General features: G+C 37.2%; 1 protein-coding gene across 7 annotated transcripts in view; it reads right to left on the reverse strand.

Annotated features, from left to right (window-relative positions):
- Nucleotides 1–20,336, reverse strand: part of PCNT (pericentrin) — a 97,585-nt gene that overhangs the window by 24,876 nt on the left and 52,373 nt on the right. For 3 of the 7 annotated variants that reach the window (XM_031604482.2, XM_090144581.1, XM_031604477.2), the window contains 11 exons: nucleotides 17,661–17,890; nucleotides 17,079–17,198; nucleotides 16,642–16,662; nucleotides 13,939–14,166; nucleotides 10,452–10,622; nucleotides 8,543–8,695; nucleotides 7,866–8,033; nucleotides 6,477–7,526; nucleotides 2,911–3,420; nucleotides 1,343–1,442; nucleotides 842–978 (listed from right to left, as the gene is read on the reverse strand). In XM_031604482.2, the coding sequence (XP_031460342.2) occupies nucleotides 842–978; nucleotides 1,343–1,442; nucleotides 2,911–3,420; nucleotides 6,477–7,526; nucleotides 7,866–8,033; nucleotides 8,543–8,695; nucleotides 10,452–10,622; nucleotides 13,939–14,166; nucleotides 16,642–16,662; nucleotides 17,079–17,198; nucleotides 17,661–17,890 (2,888 nt within the window). The remainder of the gene's footprint in view (nucleotides 1–841; nucleotides 979–1,342; nucleotides 1,443–2,910; nucleotides 3,421–6,476; nucleotides 7,527–7,865; nucleotides 8,034–8,542; nucleotides 8,696–10,451; nucleotides 10,623–13,938; nucleotides 14,167–16,641; nucleotides 16,663–17,078; nucleotides 17,199–17,660; nucleotides 17,891–20,336) is intronic. The other 4 variants (XM_090144582.1, XM_031604479.2, XM_031604480.2 and 1 more) reach the window with 3 other exon arrangements.

The raw sequence follows: 20,336 nt of genomic DNA on the forward strand, positions 1-20,336 counted from the left end.
TACCAGAAAACTTAATTATGCATTTAGACAACCTTTGCTTGATCTAGCAGATTACAGAGAAATAACATCTCCCAAAATAATCAGTCTTAATGTACACAGTGAACTCTGTTTTCCCTAAATCTGTCAAGCAAAATAATCTCTTTTAAATAAATTCCTGTTCACAAGCTATTATCCGATGCACAGATGTCTCATTTCAGGAAAAGTCACTGGAGATTTAAGTCATTTTCTACTTACATCTAACCAAAAATACCTCAGCCTCAACACAGAGCTGTTTCTTTTTGCTATTCACTTTAACACCACAGTATTTGTCCTTAACTACTGATATACTTTCTTTGCGCTTTTTTGAAAAAATTAACTTTAATCAACCTGAGTTGCCTTTCTGCATCTGAAATCAAAATAATTAGTACTTCAAGAAGTAATGTTTCATGTACAACCCTTTAGCAAACATAAACAATGGAAACACACTAAATTGTTCATACTAAACATTCAGTACTGGACTGTGCACTCAGATTTTCCAGTAATAATTTAAACAGTTTCAGTTGCTCTCATGGATCAAAACTCTGTTTTTCAGATCTTCCTTTATCTACTGAGTAAGTTGAAGGTGTCTTAGACATATGGGGAAGCAGCACTTACTATGTTAAAAGTGTACTACTTCTCCTTTAATATCACTCACTTTTCTTCAAGCACTATTGCAATTGAACTCCCTGTAGCCTACCTCAATTTGAGGTTAAAACCATTACAGAAAAGTTTACAGTGCAAATGTAGCAGTTAGCACTATTTTATATTATCATTTCTGCTGTTTCTATTTTAATGTAATATGCTTACATTATTTACATATTACCTTCAGTTGTGGTGAAAGTATTTCCTTTTCTCTCACTGATTCTGTATCTGGAAACATGCCACAGTACCGCAGATAAGCCATGAAATTAGCATCTGAGTGGTCTGATGTTTGTTTAGCTGCCAGATTTGATCTGGTACCTAGAGAAAGAGACAGTTCCCCCACCACAGGGGTTACAAATACAAAGAGAACTTGAAACCAGCATAACTGCACAAGACAACCACTTAAACAAGTTAAAAGGTCATAAGCAGCCTTTGGCCACAGTGATGATGTTGTTGTTAAGTCAGAACTCATTAAACTCCCATATCTCATTTCTAGCATGTACAAATAAAAATGTAAAAGCAGGCTTCCACTAGCTTGAATATACACCACTTCTGAACCAACTAAGAAAAGGATAGCTTTCAAATGAAAGATGCACAGAAAAAGAAAGCTGGGATAGAGAAAATAGCATACTTTTATACCAGTTATCAGAAGGTAAAAGGAATATACAAAAGTTAAACTCACTGCTGTCACATCCATTGCTCATCACATCTATGGCAGATGCTCCCGATCTTACGTCATCCTGCAGATCAGATGGAGTTAGATTATCTGTTCCTCTCATCTGCTTGGAAATAGTTTTTCATATTAATTTAGTTTTTTTGAAATCAGACACTGTTTCTATATTTACAGTAACTTTATTATTGGTGTTGAATTTAGCAAATGCCTATTTGATTTCAAAGTTATTTACAGCAAATACGACAGCAAATGCACCGCTGGTACTCCTCAAAAGCCTTTTCATCTCCATTTTTCTCCTTTTCAATACCCTTAAGAAATAGAACGGCCTTTGAAAGAGAAACATTTTTTGTTTAGTCTCAGATGATTTGTAATTTAAGAGAAACACTGTAATAACTTCCTTCTAGATATGCTTTAGCTGTAGCAGAATGGAAGAAGTAGAAATACTAGATACATTTTACAATTTGCAAGAACAAAACTGTTTCTCAGCACAAAAAGATACTTTAAACTGCACAGTATATGATGAAATATACAATTCAAGGAAAGATGATAGAGCTTTACTGAAACCTGTCCAATTTGTCTGTGGGGGTACACCAGTGGCCTTAAGATTAAGGACACCTCATGATGAGGTTTCCAAAATGCCAAACATCACACATCTCTTATTCTGTCAGCATCCAAAAGATTCATCCTTTTCAAATAAAATAGGATTAAGCTTATCTTCCATATATTATTTTAATCACAGTACAGTCAGCTTCAATCCAACCTGGTTTTTTTTTTGTTGTTTGTTTGTTTGTTTTGAACATTGAAGGGGAATTTTTGAAAACCAGGTTCCCAGCTCCTCTGACTGAACGGCCCTCTGCACTACCACACTGAGAGCTGTGCTAACATCCACATAGCCAACAAGCTCAAACCAGCCCAAACGTTCAGTCCTCTATCAAAGAAATACATTTCTCTTAGCTCCAGAGCTGAATCTAAGTTGGCTGTCTCCGAGAGGAGCTTTTCTGTGCAGATACACTTATTCTCCCATTTTAAAACTCTTTTAACTCTCTGTGACAAAGTTACTCACCAGTGGAGAACTGTTACAGTAAATTGAGTGCTACTGTAACGAAGTTTTACAGTATTCAGCTTAATTACCTATTTACACATGAAGCACTATCATAGATTTATCAGTTACTTCCATGAAGCCTCATTGAAAATATCAAGATTTGCAGAGGCCTCTCAACAAGCCTTCTAAGGACACAAGAGCAATATCTATATTTTTACCGCTATCATATCAGCAGCATAAAGACTGTAAGACACTAAGCATGCTGTGAGCATCTTACTGTTCAATTTTAGATTTTGGAATACTATTTTCACATACTATAAGCTGTTGTAGACAATGTTTAAGTACAGTCCAGAATTTGCTCTGGTGTCTGACAGTGAGAGAGAAACTAATAACAGTACATCCAGAGCAAGACTGTACAGTGTCTCAGTGTATAGATTTCTACTATTTAGAACCAATGGCTCAGCACTGATTTAGGAGGACAAAACTGAGCAGTCTTGTATAATTAGAAGGAAATCAGACACAAAATACCACTTACCAAAATCTTCTTCTCCATATCTTGGTCATCAACAGAATAGGTACTTCTGGAGGAAACTGGAGATTTTACATCTGCTCTGTTTACTGCTTCCTCACTGCCATTTTCATAAAGGTAGGAAAATCCCAACAAAACAGAATTATCACCCTGCAGGGATGACCTACTGTGCACCATTTCAAGACCTGTACTTTCAGCTTCTGAAAAGGGTGTCAGATTAAGCACTGGTTGAAGCTCCATGCTTATATCTTGCTTTCTCATAATCTCAGGTGAATCCCATGAAGTCACATCCACAATAAAATCCTGGAAGTTTTTAAGAGTACCTTCAGTACAGCCTGCATTCACACTGGTTTTTGGAGAACTGGGAGTTTGATGGTGATGCTTTTTCAAAGTGTGCTCTTCTTCAGAGCTGTTGATCATGTCCAATTTTTGAATTGAGATATTTTCTTCTGATTGCTTAACCTGAGATTGTCTATTTGTATCATGAGCAGTAAAGTCAAACAAAGCAACTTTTTCCTGCAATGAGATAACATGTTAATTGTTCACTGGGATTTAAATATGATTTTAGAAAAGTAAAACACGCATTTAGAAATTCCTCTCTATTAATCAAATCTATGATGATTTCTAGATTTTACATAAAAATTATCCCACACTTCAGTTTACACACCAGCTAACCTGGCTTTTTTAAACAGGCAAATCATTAGTGGAGTAAAAAAAATTCTATATAGAAAGAAGTGTACTTATTTCAGCACAGCTGGCTTTTGGATCACACAAGAAAAAGGATATTCTTCGTAGCTGTGTAGATAATCTTCCTACTTTAAAAAAAAATAGAAATCAAAATGTTATTTTTTTAACTAGAAAAATCTCTTGAATTATCTTAAGACTTAATTTCTGACCCAGGACACCAGAAAAAAAAAAGGTCGGGAAGAGTAGTTCTATGGATGGCTCCTGTACCTGCCATTTCAAATCAGGAGAAACTAGGAACTCTCCTTTTTGCTACTCTTCCACCTTTTGTGTTAATGTATTTCTTAATTTTCACTGCTTCCACTTTCAAACCTAAGATTAACTGCAAGGTGTTTCTTTGCTCTCCTAAGAACACTGTATTTTTTGTGTCACATCCACTGCTACACAAAGGCTCTTCAATGTTAACATTTTGAACCAGCTTTAATTCACTAATTAGGAGTAAGTAAAGAACTGTTTAATTCCATGTGGGTTTTCTGATTCAGTACTCTAAACAATGATAATTTCATTTTCTCTTAAGAGGCTCAGCATCACATCCCAAATGACATTTACCTAATTCATATTAGAACAAAAGCACCACCTAAATACTGTTATTTTCCCCCTTCTCCAGCTCTCAGCTATCTAACCTGAATAGTTGATAGAATAAATCAAACTGTAGTTTTCCTTATCCTAGGATGAAGTAGGTCCACACGCAGAGGTCTATGATAACACATGCTTGAAGACAACTCATTTGCTTACTTTCAGTCAATGTATTCTCCAACCTTGATGACCACCTCTCTTCAATCTACCCTACTACTGGTAGCACTTAAACATGGAAGTATACATGCTGGCATACATACAAGAATTTAAACATTTGAGAAACCTAGTTTCTACTTCAAATTTACTTTAAATCATTTAACTTTCCTCAGAGTTCCAGCATACTTTTCTATCTTCCACAGTTCTGCCAGTTCTCCCTGCACTGAATCCTAACAGATTCCTAATTCAGAACTAAGCTCTTATTGACGAAGTGCCATCTTTACATCTTTGTTCTGTGAATTATTTGCAGACTTTAACGCTCCCTGCATTGAATCCAAAAGAAAAAAGACCACCTTGTGCAGTTTCCATACTCATAATACTTATATTTCCTACATTGAAATTGTATCTATACTAACCATGATTTTAAAGTTGTGCATGCACCTCACACTGCGTAAATATTTTACATCACAAACAAAACAAATGATGAAGACAGTTTAAACCTGAATAACGTATTCCAGCAATATAAACTTGTAACAAGTAATTGTTACTAACATAAGATCAAGCAATTGTACTCCTACTCTGCACAGGAAAAATGCAGTGTTGTTACAAGCAATTTCCACCAGAAAGCAGTAGCTCATGGAGGTCAGTTATCAACTTCTACTACTTAGATACTGCAACTTGAAAAAGAGTAATCATAGGATGGCCTGGGTTGAAAAGGACCACAAAGATCACCTGGTTCCAACCCCCTGCTACGTGCAGGGTCGCCAACCAGCAGACCAGGCTGCCCAGAGCCACATCCAGCCTGGCCTTGGATGCCTCCAGGGATGGGGCATCCACAACCTCCTTGGGCAACCTGTTCCAGTGCCTCACCACCTTCTGGGTGAAAAAATTCCTCCTAATATCTAACCTTCAGAGCTCAGTAAGAATTGTAGCCACTGCCATCAAACCAGGGATTGATGCATTACTTTCATAAAAAGAGGGTCAAATATCCCACCAGTTCGGTGTTTTGGTTTTAATAAAATAATATTGAACAAGTTTTGTTACTTATGTACATGAACTGTACTAGAAATTTTAAGAGGGCTGCTTGGAAAGTAATGTCTCCTACTTCGTGATGTTGGCCCACAACAAAAGAGGCAGTAGAGGTTGAACCTCCCCCCAATAGTCCATTCCATGCTGTTGCTGTGTGACAGATGGTAGCAGAGCAGACCTCTGACAAAATGGCATCTGACATGGAATTGTGGATAAAGCAAAGGTGTGGAAACAATTCCTCCGTGAGGAAAAAATGGCACGTACTGAGATTCATTGACACTTGCTGAACGTTTGCGAAGACCAAACTGTGGATGTGAACACAGTGAGGCAGTGGTGGTGTGTTTCAGCAGTGGTGACAGTGGGTCACCCGTCACATATTTTTGTGAGTGTGGCATGCAGACTCTTGTTCATCACTGGTGAAAATGCATAGCTAATGGTGGTGACTACAGTGAAAAACAGCATTTTGCAGTTGAGAATTTGCACTATCAAAGGTGTTATTTGTATCAGTTGTAGTTTTCACAGAAATAAATAGGACTTTCAAAGCGACCTTTATGTACAAGACAATTCCCATTCACTCAGTGTGGCCCAGACAGGCCAAAAGGTTGGACACCCACAACATAAGTTCTCTTATCAACATTTATCACTTGTGTAAGGCAGCCCTAGCGGACAGCAATTTGGTGTATGACAGATGAATACAGCTCTCTAAAGAACAAGTCACCTGAATTCTACTGTTTCAAAAACTGAACAATAGAAGCTCATGTTTTGTTATTTGGAGAAAATAAAAGGGTTCAGAGTAAATAAAATAAAATTATATTTCTCTAGTCACTGCCAGAGAAACTATGCAAAAACAGACTCTTAAACTGACTCAATATAGCCATTTTTATACCGCATTATTCATCTTCACTCTTTCTTCAAATCTTGTAGTACGAGCCATTGAATCAGCTTTTTTATTTCTACTATTACAGCACTGAAAAAGACAAACTATAAGGCTTTATGAAACACATAAAATTAGCTTACTGAAAACAAAGTCAGGACACTATTTAAAAAAAAAAAAAAAAATCACATACCAGATTATCAGCTGGGGAAACAAATGACTGATCAACATTTATTTCCAGTACTTCCAATTCCTCCATTCCTTTCTTAAGGACTTCCTTTGGCTTGTACAATTCCAACTGTGAAATAAGTTCATCTCTTTCCAAACGTAAAGCTTCAAGCTCTTTTGTGTACATCTTGATTTGATCTTTCAATTTTGTCACATTACCTCGCAATTCATCAGTTTCTCTTTGATTAGATACTTCTTTCTGATTCATTGCTTGCACATGTAAATCAATTCTAGAAACTTCAAACTCATGACTATAAACTTCTTGAGCCTGACTCGCATCTTTCTTTTTCAACTCAGTTTCAAGTTCTGATGCCTGTTTTTTTAAGTACTGCAATTCACCTTTGTCAGCTTCTCTTTGATCTGCCACTGTCTTTACCTGCTGATCTTTTCCAAGAATACTCAATTCCCTCTCTTTCACACTATCTTCGAGTTCCTGAACACAAGAAGAAGCAATCCTTGCTTCAAATTCTCTCTGAGAAATACGTGTTTGGAGAAGGCTGTACTCTTCCTGAAGTGCATTGTACTGTAATCTCAGAGTGTTTAGCTCTGTAAAATGCTGTCTTGATGATTCCTGTAAGTTTTGGCATTTTTTCTCTAAAATGTCCACTTCCATTTTGAACTGTGATTCTTTCTCTTCCAGCTGCTGTTGCAGGTCTTTTCTAGCAGCTGAGGCAAACTCTAACTCTTCCTCAAGTTCCCTCACCTTAGTAAGCAGCAATGCATTTCTTCCACCTAGATCAGTATCACCCTGACAATCTATCAATCCCTTCTTCAACTCCTTCTGCAGGTTTTCCACCGACTTTTCCAATCCAAATTGAAAAATGTCACCTTGGTTGTCACTAACTTCATGACATAGTGGTCCAAATTGTGCCAACTCCTTTTGGAGCTTCTCAATTACTCCGTGAAGTTGCTCTACCTCTTCATCTTTGTCCTTACTCAGCCGTTCCTGGTCTCCACGAAGGTGCTCAATAACAGACCTGAGTTCTTCAATTTCAGATTTTTGGTCTTCCACAACCTGAACAAAAGGATAAGGTTGAAATATTGAAATATGTAGGCAGAATTACTATTGCATGTAGAATTCAAAACACTGTTTTTTCTTTCTTAAAATTGCATAGGCATTAAATCATAAATGTGAGAGCAGGAAGAATTGCAGATTTCAGGTTGATAGCTACTCAGAATACTCTCTACTTTCTTAAGAGAATTATCAAGAGGCTTCATTTGCAATAGAACAACATTGTTCATTGCAGGGGAGTTGGACTAGGTGACCTTCAAAGATCCCTTTCAACTCAAATGATGCTATGATTCTATGATCTCTTCAAGCATAATCAAGCAATGAACTAGTAAGTATTCTTACTTTATTCTCGAGGGTATTCACTAGCTCACACTTGAGTCTTCTCAGCTGTTCATTCAGGTGATCTATTTCTTGATTCTTTTCTTTAAGTAGTGCTTGTGGGAAGGACAGGGCTGAGGAATCACTTACATCCAAGTCCTGATTTTGCTTTACATGAAGTTTTGTTAGATCCTAATGAGAAAAACATTAACCTCATTAGAAAAGCCTATTTCTCTTCCAGCGTAGTGGCAGAAAGGAATTATAGGCTGTATTTAAACGCTCTCCTCCTTATTTTATTGTTAATTTAAGAAAACAAGGGCAACTAGTTCATTTGGGTTTGTGTCACTGGATTAAATTGCCACACTGGTTCTTAACTTTCAAGGCGAAACAAAAACTAATGATTTACAATCAACCAGTTTAACAGCTTAAAATATTTGCTATGGCCACAGATGTCAGGTATGCACACAAAACAGTGCAGATCATAATTTATTAGGGTGAGAGAAAAAGCTAAGCTTCCTAAGTCAAATTAATACAGAAGATATTGTCATTCTAGGATATCTTTTGTCAAGAGAATATTGCATCCGTGTTACAAGAGAAATAAACAAAATGCATGTTTATCACAATATGAGATAAAGACCACGTACTTATAAAAAGACATCTCTGAAGTTTTAGCTGTGAACACTAAAGCTAAGAAAGCCTACCTTCAATTGTGCATTCTCTAGCTGAAGCTGGTTGATGGTGAAAGTGCTAAGATTTTTTTGCACCTCTAGCTGCAATTTCAGCTGTAATATCTCCTCATTTTTACTGGTCAGTTTATCTTTATGTTGTTCTAGGTGGTCTAACAAGCTTGCAATCTGGAAGTGAAGAAAATGGATAATTGTTTTAATAATTTCTGAAATTTAAGCATAAAACAAAATTTCACTCTTCGCTATACTTACTGAAAGTTGTTTCAGTAAATTCAACAGCTTGAATTTTCCCTAATCTGTTGACATTAATAAAATATCTGAGACATACAAAGAATAAGAAACTAGTACTGCAGCTCATCATCTGGGTATCAAATTCTTGCAATGGTGATTTTCTTTAAAAAAAATTAAAAATAAAGCTGCTCATGAAAGATGTGTTAATATATGTTCTGAACAATCCAGGCTTGACCATTGATGCAGTCTGAGATAAAATGCTTAATAAAAAAAAATTAAGTGTCAGCATTTGATGTTTAATGGTATCACAAGCAGTAACAAACAGTATTCTTCTATTAAGAGGCAGAAAGTAACACCACAGCACTAATCCCAGTACACAGCTATAAAAAAAAAAATCTGAGCATTGAACACTTACACATGTAGGAGAAGAAACAGCTACACATTCCTCAGTTTTTTACCACCTCCTGCTCTACTATGCAACGAGGTTTCAACGCTTTAAGAAAAAGGACTACTGACTCCTGAAGAAGGACTTCTGGAGAGACATGAAGCTTTCAGCTCTTAAAACAAAGATGTACAACAAACTGGAGGATCATCCATGTTTTTTGTTGTTGCCAAACATCTTAAATTGGGCTGTATATTTGTATATTACACACGTAAAAATAATTATGTAATAGAATCATAGAATGGCTTGGGTTGGAAGCGACCCCAAAGATCGTCAAGGTCCAACTCCCCTGCTGTAGGCAGTCCTGCCAATGGCTAGACCAAACACTAGATCAAGATTGCCTCTCTGAGCAGCCTGTGTCAGACCATCACTACTCTTTCAGTGAGAAATTTCCCCATAACATCTAAATTTCCCCTCTTTTAGTTTAAAATCATTCCTTCCTGTCTTATCACTATCAGTGTGTGTAAAAAGTTTATTTCCCTCCTGTTTATAATCTCCCTTTAAAAACTGGATGAGCTCTCCCCAGTCTTCTCTTTTTCAGCAAGCCCACCTCACACAGCCTCTCATCACAGGAGAGGTGCTCCAGCCCTCTGACCATCTTAGAGGCCCTCATCTGGGCCTATTCCAACAGCTCCACATCTTTCTTGTGCTGGGGGCCTCAAACTCCAGGTTGGGCCTCATAAAGGCTGAGTAGAGACAAGCAATCACCTCCCTTACCCTGCTGGCCACTCCTCTTTTGAAGCTGCCCAGGACCAACTTAGACTTTAGGGCTGAAAATGTATACTCCTTGTTTATGGTAAGTTTTTCATTCACCAGAACTCTTAAGTCTTCACTCAACAGAGCTGCTCTCTATGAGTTCTTCTCCAGGTCTGTACATGTATCTAGGATTGCCCCAACCCAAACATAACACCTTGCACTTGGCCTCGTTGAACCTCATTAGGTTCATATTGGCTCACCTTTCAAGTTTGTCAAGGTCCTTTTGCATGGCATCCCTTCATTCTATCATACCAACTGCACCACTCAGACTGGTGTTTTCTGCAAAATTGCTGAGGGTGAATATTACCTGATATTATCTGAATATACAGCATAAGTACAAGGGGGTGAGTAGGTGGGTATGTATGTACCTTCATGCGTGCATTCAAGAACTTAATCCAAGGCTTAAACTCTCAGTTACAAGTCTGCAGAAAATGATTCTAGAACTACATGAGTGATCCAAAGTCTACAAGACAACACTGAAACTGAACAGATTACCTCTCCTTCTTTTCTCTCAAGTGACTCCTGTTCTGCCTGTAACTGTTCCTTCAGCCCTTGGTCAGAAGTGCCTTCCACAGGTACTCCATGCCTCACTTCATCCAATTTAGATTGCAGGGCAGAGATCTGAATCAAATTGTTGTACTGCTGCTGTTGCAATGCTTCTTTATCCTGCAAAGTAACTTTTACATTAGCGTTGATTGTAGTCAATATATAGACCTAATCAAACAGAATAATCCTGCCAGAATACGTCTTCATGCCTGAAAAGCTCCAATGCAAGAACAAAAAAAATACTTATTTCCAATGTTCTACAAAGGCCTAGGAATGCAAAACTATTGAATGTTTTTAGCACACTTGTTAATCTAAGTTTAGCCTCTGAAAATCTAGTACGCAGTCCTAATGCTATACTTTTTCTATTATACACTGTTCCATATGGTTAATACTCTAAACATCTTTTTGTAGCCATATCCAATTTGATTATGTTACCATATGTTACCAAGCTAAGTTTAAGAGGTGAAGATTTAATTAAATTCAAGTGGTGGAGGGTAGATCAAACACCACCTACAAAAATATAACATTACATCAGCATATGAAGCACCAGCACTACATTTCTGTCAGATTGTGTGGTCTCTCAAGCTATCATGTTTTTGGTTTTTTCTTTATTTTTAAAGCTTCTCCTTCAATTCCCTCTGTGGCTCTCTCACAATCCTTCTCAGGATCTGGTTCAGTTCAAGAAGAAAATTCTTGAAGTCATCCAGCCTCCAGCCAGCAGCCCTTTGGGTAGAAAGCCATCCTGGACGGGCATCAATGGAGACATCTCCCCAATCCACAAAGCACACAGGAGGAAAAGGGAAACTACAGGGAGACAGCCAGTTGGGGTGCAGTGCTGTGTCATCCTCACTTAATCTCTCTCTCAGGATAAAGCAAGAAATTATGAAGGTATCAACTACACTTTTGAGTAAGAAAGCACCTACCAGAGAAATATTTGTTTGCCAGGAAGGGTGAAACAAAAACTTTTCTTATCATCATATGGAACTTACGGTATTCGCCAGCCTCTCAGGAATCCTGCTGACAGACATGACTAAACAGACCACAGCAAAACCCAAGTAACACTGGTGCCTATCTTTTAGCTTTCACATCAACCACAAGCAAGATATTATCCACACCATTCCAAAGCTTCTGATCGCTGAATAAAAGCCCTCAGTGACAGCATGAAAACCCAGATGGATTACAGCAGAACCAGGCCGCTTCCTCTCAGATGTTCCTGCATTTAGTACACAGCAGAGCTATGTGTGTGCCATACTGTTCCCAGAGTTCTGCACACAGGAGACATTAACGTTCTCCCGTTGCTATGTTCTAAGGTCCTGACAGTGAACCAGCAACAGCAAGCAGCAACCCAGGCAAAAATCAGAGCTTTATGTACTCTATCATCATTATAAGAGATGTTTCTGCCCATACAGATAAAGGGTCTAACAAGGTATCTTCTTTGCCTGATGCCAAAACGTGGGCTAGCAGGCTCCTTAAGGGAGCAAAAGGAAGAGCTTACAACCTACTATGGCCCAACCTCTCAAAGCTCAATCCTTACAAAAAGCATCACTGTTACGTATCAACAACTCGAACAGCAGAAAGGAACTGGACGGACAAGGAAAGAACAAGGAATATTTAACTCTATGCATGTGATGACAGGACAGATAGTTCCAATAAATGTGCGTTAAGTAACCATTCTTCATAAAAAAAATACTGTGCCATATTAGAAATTGGTCTTCCCAGGCCTATTTCTCAGTAGCACTAGACTCTATCTACAATGCGTATATTTTTGTATGTTGGCACTGTGGAGGCAGTGAAAATCCATAGCAGCCATTCATATTGAGTGTATTTTTACCAACAAATCTTGCGACATACAATCACTCTTAGAGCTGATTTGACATTTACGTCATGCACAAAATTGCTTAATGATGAGCTATCACAATAACTACATTTGGTAAATCCAGTGGTGTAACTTCGTTTAAAATTAAAGAAATGATTTCTTGAAAAAAGTTTAAATTCGGTTTGTTTAGGATTTTTAGAGAATGACCAATTTACTGGGATATTCAGAGATGTAAAAGAATGGCTTTAATTCACATGAATAAGGAAAACCTATCTGACAAAGTGCCAGGGGTTCAGGCACAAGAGCAACTTACCAACAGCCGCACTGTGGTCTCCATTCACTTCAAGGCAAACTATACAGAAAGCTAACAGATAAAGCTTTTGCATGTTTGTGTAAAGTCACAGAACAGCTGAGGTTGGGAAAGGTCTGTAGAGCTTTCTGTTCTGAGCCCTAGCTCAAAGCTGTACAAACTTGGCTCTGGTCACATACTTGGCCAGCCAAATTCTAGATATCTGAAAGTCAGAGAAACCACTGCCACTCTGAATTCCTCTTTCAGCACAGACTGCCCCCAGTATGACAGTTTTCCTCTGTCGCTTAGTTGGAATTTCCCCTATATTTTTTCCTCCTTTCACGGTGCACCTCCAAGTCTGATTCTGCACTTTCTATAACCTCATAACATGGTTGCAGGTATCTATACGACCTTCACAAAGCTAAACAAATCCTGTTCAGCTTTTCCTCATAAATCATTTGCTCCAGCCCTTTAACCATCTTATCTTGATGGTACTCTGCTGAACTTGTTCCACTCCGTTGATGCCTTTGTTGTACAGAGAAATCTAAAACAATTCTCCAGATACCATCTATTTGGCAATAGTGAGATTGCAATAGTAGTACTTAATGAACTGAAACCAGTTAGTCCATATCACATGTAACTGAAGTTATAATAAAAATACTTTGTTCACTATTTTTAAAAGAAACAGTTGGAATTGTTGGAAGCAACAATTTAGAGAATAATCAATGAAAAAGTTAATTTAGTTTAGATCACGCCACTCTCAAATCTTCAAACTTGATGTACACATGAACAATACTTAACCAAGGAAAATTGCTGGAAGGAAAAAAATATCATAAATAAGGCAAGAAAGGTTACTCAGATGCTTAGCAGAAAGGCAAGAGTTTTGATAAATTGAATGTAATTCAATTACTTAAGCTGTGATTAAATCTGAGGTAGAAATATAAAACACAACAATTTTGGGAGCAGGGCACATTGATCTGGCTCTAGAGACAGAGCAAGGAGAGCTACTGATTAAGCAGATATGATTTTAGCATGGTTACTTACTGAATACCCATCATACTTTACATTCAGTAATGCTACCACTCAGGATCTTCCAGAGAAACAAAAGAGCTTTGGTCCATGCAAACATGACAAGTTGTCAATAAAATAAGTCTTAAAGTCCATAAAGCCAGAGTTTGTTTAAAACTGTGGCTGTAATAGCTGCCATTAACACAATAGTCTCACTCCTTGATGCAAGGGATAGCCTCCAAGAACACTAACAAAGTTATTGACAGCTCCCACGAAGACAACCTCTGAATAATGCCTATCCTAGTTAAGTATTTAAAAATTACCTGTTTTAATTCAGTTTCTACTTTCTTCATTTTTTGAAGCTGTTGTTGCAAGTAGTTTACAGTCTTTGAGACTTCAGTACTGCTGTGCTCCAGTTCTTGTACTTGTGCCACCAGTTTTTCAATCTCTTTATCACGAGCTGTAATTTCTTGATGTTTCTGTTCCTTTTCTAATAGCAGCTTATTGTAATCATCCACCTTCTGTTTTACTTCTGCTTGTAAAGATTCTACCTATACAGAAATCACATTATACTGATACTCAGGCAACATAAGAAGCTTCCAGGTGGAACCAAGAGTATTTTTATGTTTATTAGACAGAATATTGCTATGGAATAAACTAGTAATAAGACAATAGATAAATCAGAGATGGAAAAAGGATGAAAAAGTAACTTCCTGATAATTTGCTTTCTGAATGGAGAGGCTCTCAAATACAAATTTGACTACTCTTGTTTAGCATTTATAGTATTCTAGCAAACGTTGCATAGAAGTATACTCTGAAGGCCCAACGGTCATCAAAAAGGACCTTATTTGCTTTATTTATGTTTTAAGATTAAAAAATCCTCAGTATTACATGGATTATTACTAATAATATTGGATGTATTTCTGTAACGTCAGAAGTAAATTTTCATTACTTCAGTGAATTCCAGTTTATAGGAAAATACCAAGAACTGAAAAATAAATATGTAACTTAATCAATGCCTCCCATTCAGAGACATCCACCGTAGACAATGAGCACTCCTTTACTAAAAGGTGTTTAAATATATAAAGGATGACAACTTCACATTTTGCTCAGTAAAATTCAGTCATGCACAGAGTCTCAGGAAAACTCATTCATCTCCATAACTAATGTGAAGGCAGGGCTAGAAGCATTGGTGGGTGACAGGCAGGAAAGAACTGAGTGTGACAGACGATATCATATCTGATAAAGTCATCAAGGACATGGAAAGCATGCCCAGAAGTGAAAGCAATGGAAAATCTACTGAAAGAGAATTTTTTGGTCAACACCATTATAAAATAAAAGCTTTGTTCAAGAAGTGACTGACTTTATAGAAGTTTCATTACTGTATTATAAAATAAAAATACTTCATAATAATATAGAACTTGATATCTTTGTTGTACAGATGGTACTAAAGTACCACACTCTCTAGTAAAATACAGAGGAACACAGACAATTTAATCAATAAACAGAGCATCATAGACTAGTTAAGAATACGAAAAGTGATTATTGTTACATTTTCAATTGCTTATAGATCTCTAATTATATATGTGTCTATATAGAAGAATCTGGATAGATGTAGATATCTGTACCTCCATCTCAAGCCCTCCCTGTGCTATCAGTAAATAAACAAGTGTCAAACACAAAATAGGCCATACAGAAAAGTGTTTAGGTATAGACAAGTCTTTTAAAAGTGCAATACATGCTACTGCAGTAAGATTTTGCCAGAAGTCATCAGAATCCCATACACCAAAACACTTCACATATGAAATTTATATTTTCAAATACTACACTGCTAGAAAACTAGTGCTGTAATTCTGTAGATTAGAAAACACTTTCACAGCCTTCACCTCCATGGCAAACAATCACATGACAGCTCCAAGTACCTGTCAGCACTTCATTCCCAAAATAATTCCACTCATATATACCTTGAGTGCAGAGAATAGCAAACAGAATAATCATGAATCTGTTCTTATTGCTACAGGCAGAAATTAAAAGCTACAATGAACTGCTTCAGTGCAATAAGTAATTACTGCTATTATAGCTTTGTTAAACAGCTGTGTAGGAACTGTCTAAATTCTGACGCACATACTGTACAGATATGTACACTTCACTTTCACTTGCTTAGTCACTTCCCTTGTGCCTTTTTCCATTTATGTTTTTATTCCTTTTTGAAAGATATAGATACACCAAATAATATTAAACTTTCCTTTACTTCTGCTTTACTAAGCCACTTAACAGTCTGACAGACTTTGAATTCTGTGAATCACAAAAAGGCTTTGGTTGAAAGGGACCTTAAAGATCATCTAATTCCAACCCCCTGCCATGGACTGGTTGCTCCCACCACAGGATCCAACCTGCTCTTATGCATCTCTAGGAATGAGGCACCAAAAGCTCCTTGGATGGCAGTGCCAGGGCCTCACTGCTCTCTGAGTAAAGATTTTCTTCCTAATGTCTGACACAAATCTCCCCTCTTTTTGTTAAAAACTATTCCCACTTATCACATCAGAGGGTGTAAAAAATAATAATGATAATAGTAATAAAAAATATATATATATATATATATTTTTTTTTTTAAATCACACCCTCTCTTTTTAAGTACTGAAAGGCCAATCTTCTCCAGGCAGAACAAGCCCAGCTCCCTCAACCTATCTTCATAAGTGATTGTTAATCATTTTTGTTGCTCTTCTATGGACCTGCTCTAATAGGTCCACTTCTTTCTTGTGCAGGGGGTCCTAGAGCTAGATGCAGTACTTCATCCAAAAAAAAAAAAAAAAAAAAGTACTTATAGACAAGAAATTAAAATAAAAGCAGTTTTCCAGCCCTGAAAAGATCATGTCATTCTAAAACATGTACATTATCTCTAAGTCAAACTGAAGCAGACTTGACACATGAACAAGAGAAAAAAGCAGAAGTGTATCTAATTAAGTAGAAGGGTTTGAAAGAAGAGGAAAGAAAGGTTAAAGAGTTGTTCATGCTGTTTTCCATACCTGTAGAATCAAGTCATAGTTCTGTATAATGTTCATTTATGAAAAAAGGGAAAAAAAAAAAAAACAAGTTAATTTTTGAAACCAAGTATCAAATAAATGAGTAAATGAACAAAAGGACTAATTTATAAACTTAAAATAGGACAAGCCAGAAGGACACAGAATATCTTTTATGACAACTAGTGTAGTTGGATAAATACAACAAGTCTGGAACCCAGAAGCCTTTCCTAAGTTGTCCTTTGTAGAGTAGTATCCGTGTTCTCCACAATTAATTTAAAACAGATGCATGAACTGTGAAACTTGTTCATGTGCTCAAATAAAACACTTCTTTCTAAGTAATGCAAGTACTCTCGCACTGAAGTCCCTTAAGAGCCAGTCACCAAACAGGATACAGTTTTCAGCATTTAACTCCTTTGGCCATTAAACATGATTTCACTCACCCCATACTCCCTGGGCTCTCCCGAAGTCTGTAGCTTAGCTGAAATTTTTAACTGTTCTTCCAGCTTTTTAATTTCTTGCTGAAAATCATCACGTTCATGTTCTCGTTCTATAGCTTGTTCCTATCAACCCAGAAATAAGTAAAATACTTTTTAGAAACTTTTAAATTTCACTAAATTATTGCGTAAAAGAAATTTTTTTGTTGTTTCATTGCTTGGATTTCATTTTTTTTTTTTATGCTGTAAAGAAGCCATGCTCACTTACAAGTGACAAGAAACTTACTGCAGTCCTGAAAGCTTAGATAAAGTTACAGGGAAAGACAAAGAAAAAAAATTTAACTCCAATGCACATACAAGTTACCATCAGCAATTAATAAAAAGAAAATATATACATATATGTCTAGTACTACTGAAAAACAATCCTGTTTTCAATACTCTTTTTTAATTCTAATCTTTTTCAAGACTAGAACACACCAGTCTTATCTTTTGAAGAAAACAACATGCACTGTATTGTAGGGACCACTGCAATCACAAACTAGGAGAAGTATTTATCACCTAAAAGCCATGAGAATATAGCCTGCTTACATCCATGAACTGTCGATGGTTTTTAAGCTGTTTTTCAAGGACTTCAATTTGCTGCTTTAACTCGGCAGCCTCCATCAATTGTTTAGTCAGGCCTTGATTACTATGCAGCTGTTCTTCCAGTTCCATCTCCAGAACTTTCATTTGAGAGCGTAAGTTGGAATGGTCCTTTTCTGCCTGACACTCAAGTTCCAATTTCTCCTTTGCTAAAAGTTCTACTTCCTTGAGTAGACCTGAACAAGAACAAAAAAACAGCAATGTTATCAGCAAAGGGTACAAAAATGAACCAGAGTTGATAAGACTAAGTTCAGGTACTTTAGACAGCAATAAAACCAAACTGGCCATCTCAAATCGATTCACATGACTTCTGCTCAATTCCTTCCTAAATTCCTGTTATAAACCTCTGCAAAAAACAAACGAAAAAAAAACCCACACCCATTACTACTGTCCCAGTAGTAATGATAAGAAACACTTGAATAGACTGAACAAAGACTGCAAAGTTTTTGTTTCTGGGAACTAAGAGGTTCAGTAATGAGACAATTAGTTCTCAGTCACCACAGTCTCTCACTGTAGCAACTCTGCTTCCTCTGCATTAAAAGAATACCAAAATACACACGGTAAAACTAAAGCTAAAAAGTTAATTAAATAAGAAACAGAAACGTATCTGATTCTTTAACCACTTGCTGGATTCGCTAAGTGCCCTCGGTAGCTTTCAAAACCAGCTGAAATACAGAACTTCTCAGTGACAAGATTGCTTACCAGTTATTTCTTGTACATGTGCATTGTCAATGAGCACAACACACCATTGAAAGAAAAAAAGCATTTTCTTTCTGCAGTCATGTGAGACAGTACACAGTGAGTACATGTGAGACAGTTAAGTGCCCTTCCCCCCCTCACACTCAGATACACTGGCTGCAAGCTAGACCTACCATTTTAGGTTTACTTTCAGCTAACAGAATAAATGAAGGACTTTAAGGAACCACTGGTGAGAGAGATATACATGTATGCAGCACACCTTGAAAAGCTGTACTGCTGCTATGTGATTTCTGTCTTTGACTTACAGCCCACAAGTACATTACAAGTAAGAACTGCTTTTACAAGCTCACAGTTATCTATCATGTTGTCCCCAATGCCTAACAGCAACTATGCAACGTGCTATACGCTCCTTAACCTTTTCTGAATGCACTGTATTATAGTTGAACAATCACATGAACTAAGATCCAGCACTTCCAAATCAAGCATTCACGGAGCTGTGGCTGTAACTGGAGCTCTGGCTGAACACACACACTAGAAGAATCATGTAGCTGAACAGCCTCCACCACAGCAATTTCCTCACAGACCTTTTGGACAAAAGAAGAATGGAGGTCAGCAAGCTGTTATAGACTCCAGTCACCAAGAAATACATCCAAGCAAGTTATCTCAGAAACAGCAGGTCCCAAGGACAGTCTGAATTCTATTAAGCAACTGTGCAAGTAATATATGCCATATCTGCACAACAGAGATTATCTTCTATAAAATGCTTTGCTTTGCTAGGTAGGGGATTGGAATAGAATAGCCGCCCCCTGTATCCACTAACACCTAATGCTCAGCAGAGGGTAAAGCAGATACTGCATACAGATGTATGCAGACACACAGCAAGGACGTGTGGACTGGCCCAACTGAAAAGCTGACCCTTCTGAAAGCAAGCACAGGAATTTTTTCCTCCCATATCATAAGTAATGTGGTACTTAATGAGCTGATGGCTTCTTTTAAACTTCAAAAGCAGAACTATTGCTTTTCAAGCAACAAAAAGCTGATTAGATAAAACTCAAATAAATAGTCATGGCCACTTCCTCATACAGAAATGCAAGTTAGCAGAAAAAAATAATAGCTTTCACTTGGAAGTGAAAACATTGCCAAAATTGGTGACTGCTTTCTACTCAGTCTCTGTAAGTGCAGTCTGTCTGAACAATTTCCTCAGGGTTCTTTGTTTGTTTGTTTTTAAACTGCATGTTCCTCTGGTATACGAATAGAGTTTCAAGCAACAGGCTTGGGTCATCAGATCAGAGATTTGCATTTTCATGGGAAAAACATTATTTTATTAACACTAATTCAAATCATGCAATTTCACTTGGCAATGTCCCAGCACACTTCTCCCCCCACATCATCAGCAAGTAGCAAATGCCAAGCTCTAACTGTTTGTTATTAGCAAGGCCATTCTACGCACATTAGTACTACAAAACAAAAAAATAAGGGCTCCATTTTCCAAGGAATAAGCCACGCCAAACAACTTCACACAATATTACTCTTACTTATTCTTTCCACGTACTAAAAATCCTCCAAACTAGAGGAAGAGTATCATAGATAGTTGAGGTGAGGGAAAGGTGATGAATTTTAGTGCTCACAACTCGTTAGAAATAACTGTATGAGTTCTAATGAACTACCAGAAGAACAGCAATCCCCAGACACTCTAACCAGACAAGTTAGACTTTCTCTCTCCTAAAGTCAACAGCAATTCATTTTTGGACACTGAGGTGGTTACCAAAAATATATTAAATGAAAATAGTTTGAGGGAGAACTGAATGGTTAGAAGGAATAAAAGTATCATAACTGCCAAGTCAGCCCAGTGCAGCATTGCAGCTCTAAATGGAATTAAACTATATAATTCTTCCTTATTCACCTGAAACATTTCTCTAGCTC

Source organism: Phasianus colchicus, chromosome 7 (assembly GCF_987193195.1).
Source record: "Phasianus colchicus chromosome 7, bPhaCol1.hap1.1, whole genome shotgun sequence".
Lineage (NCBI taxonomy): Eukaryota > Metazoa > Chordata > Aves > Galliformes > Phasianidae > Phasianus > Phasianus colchicus.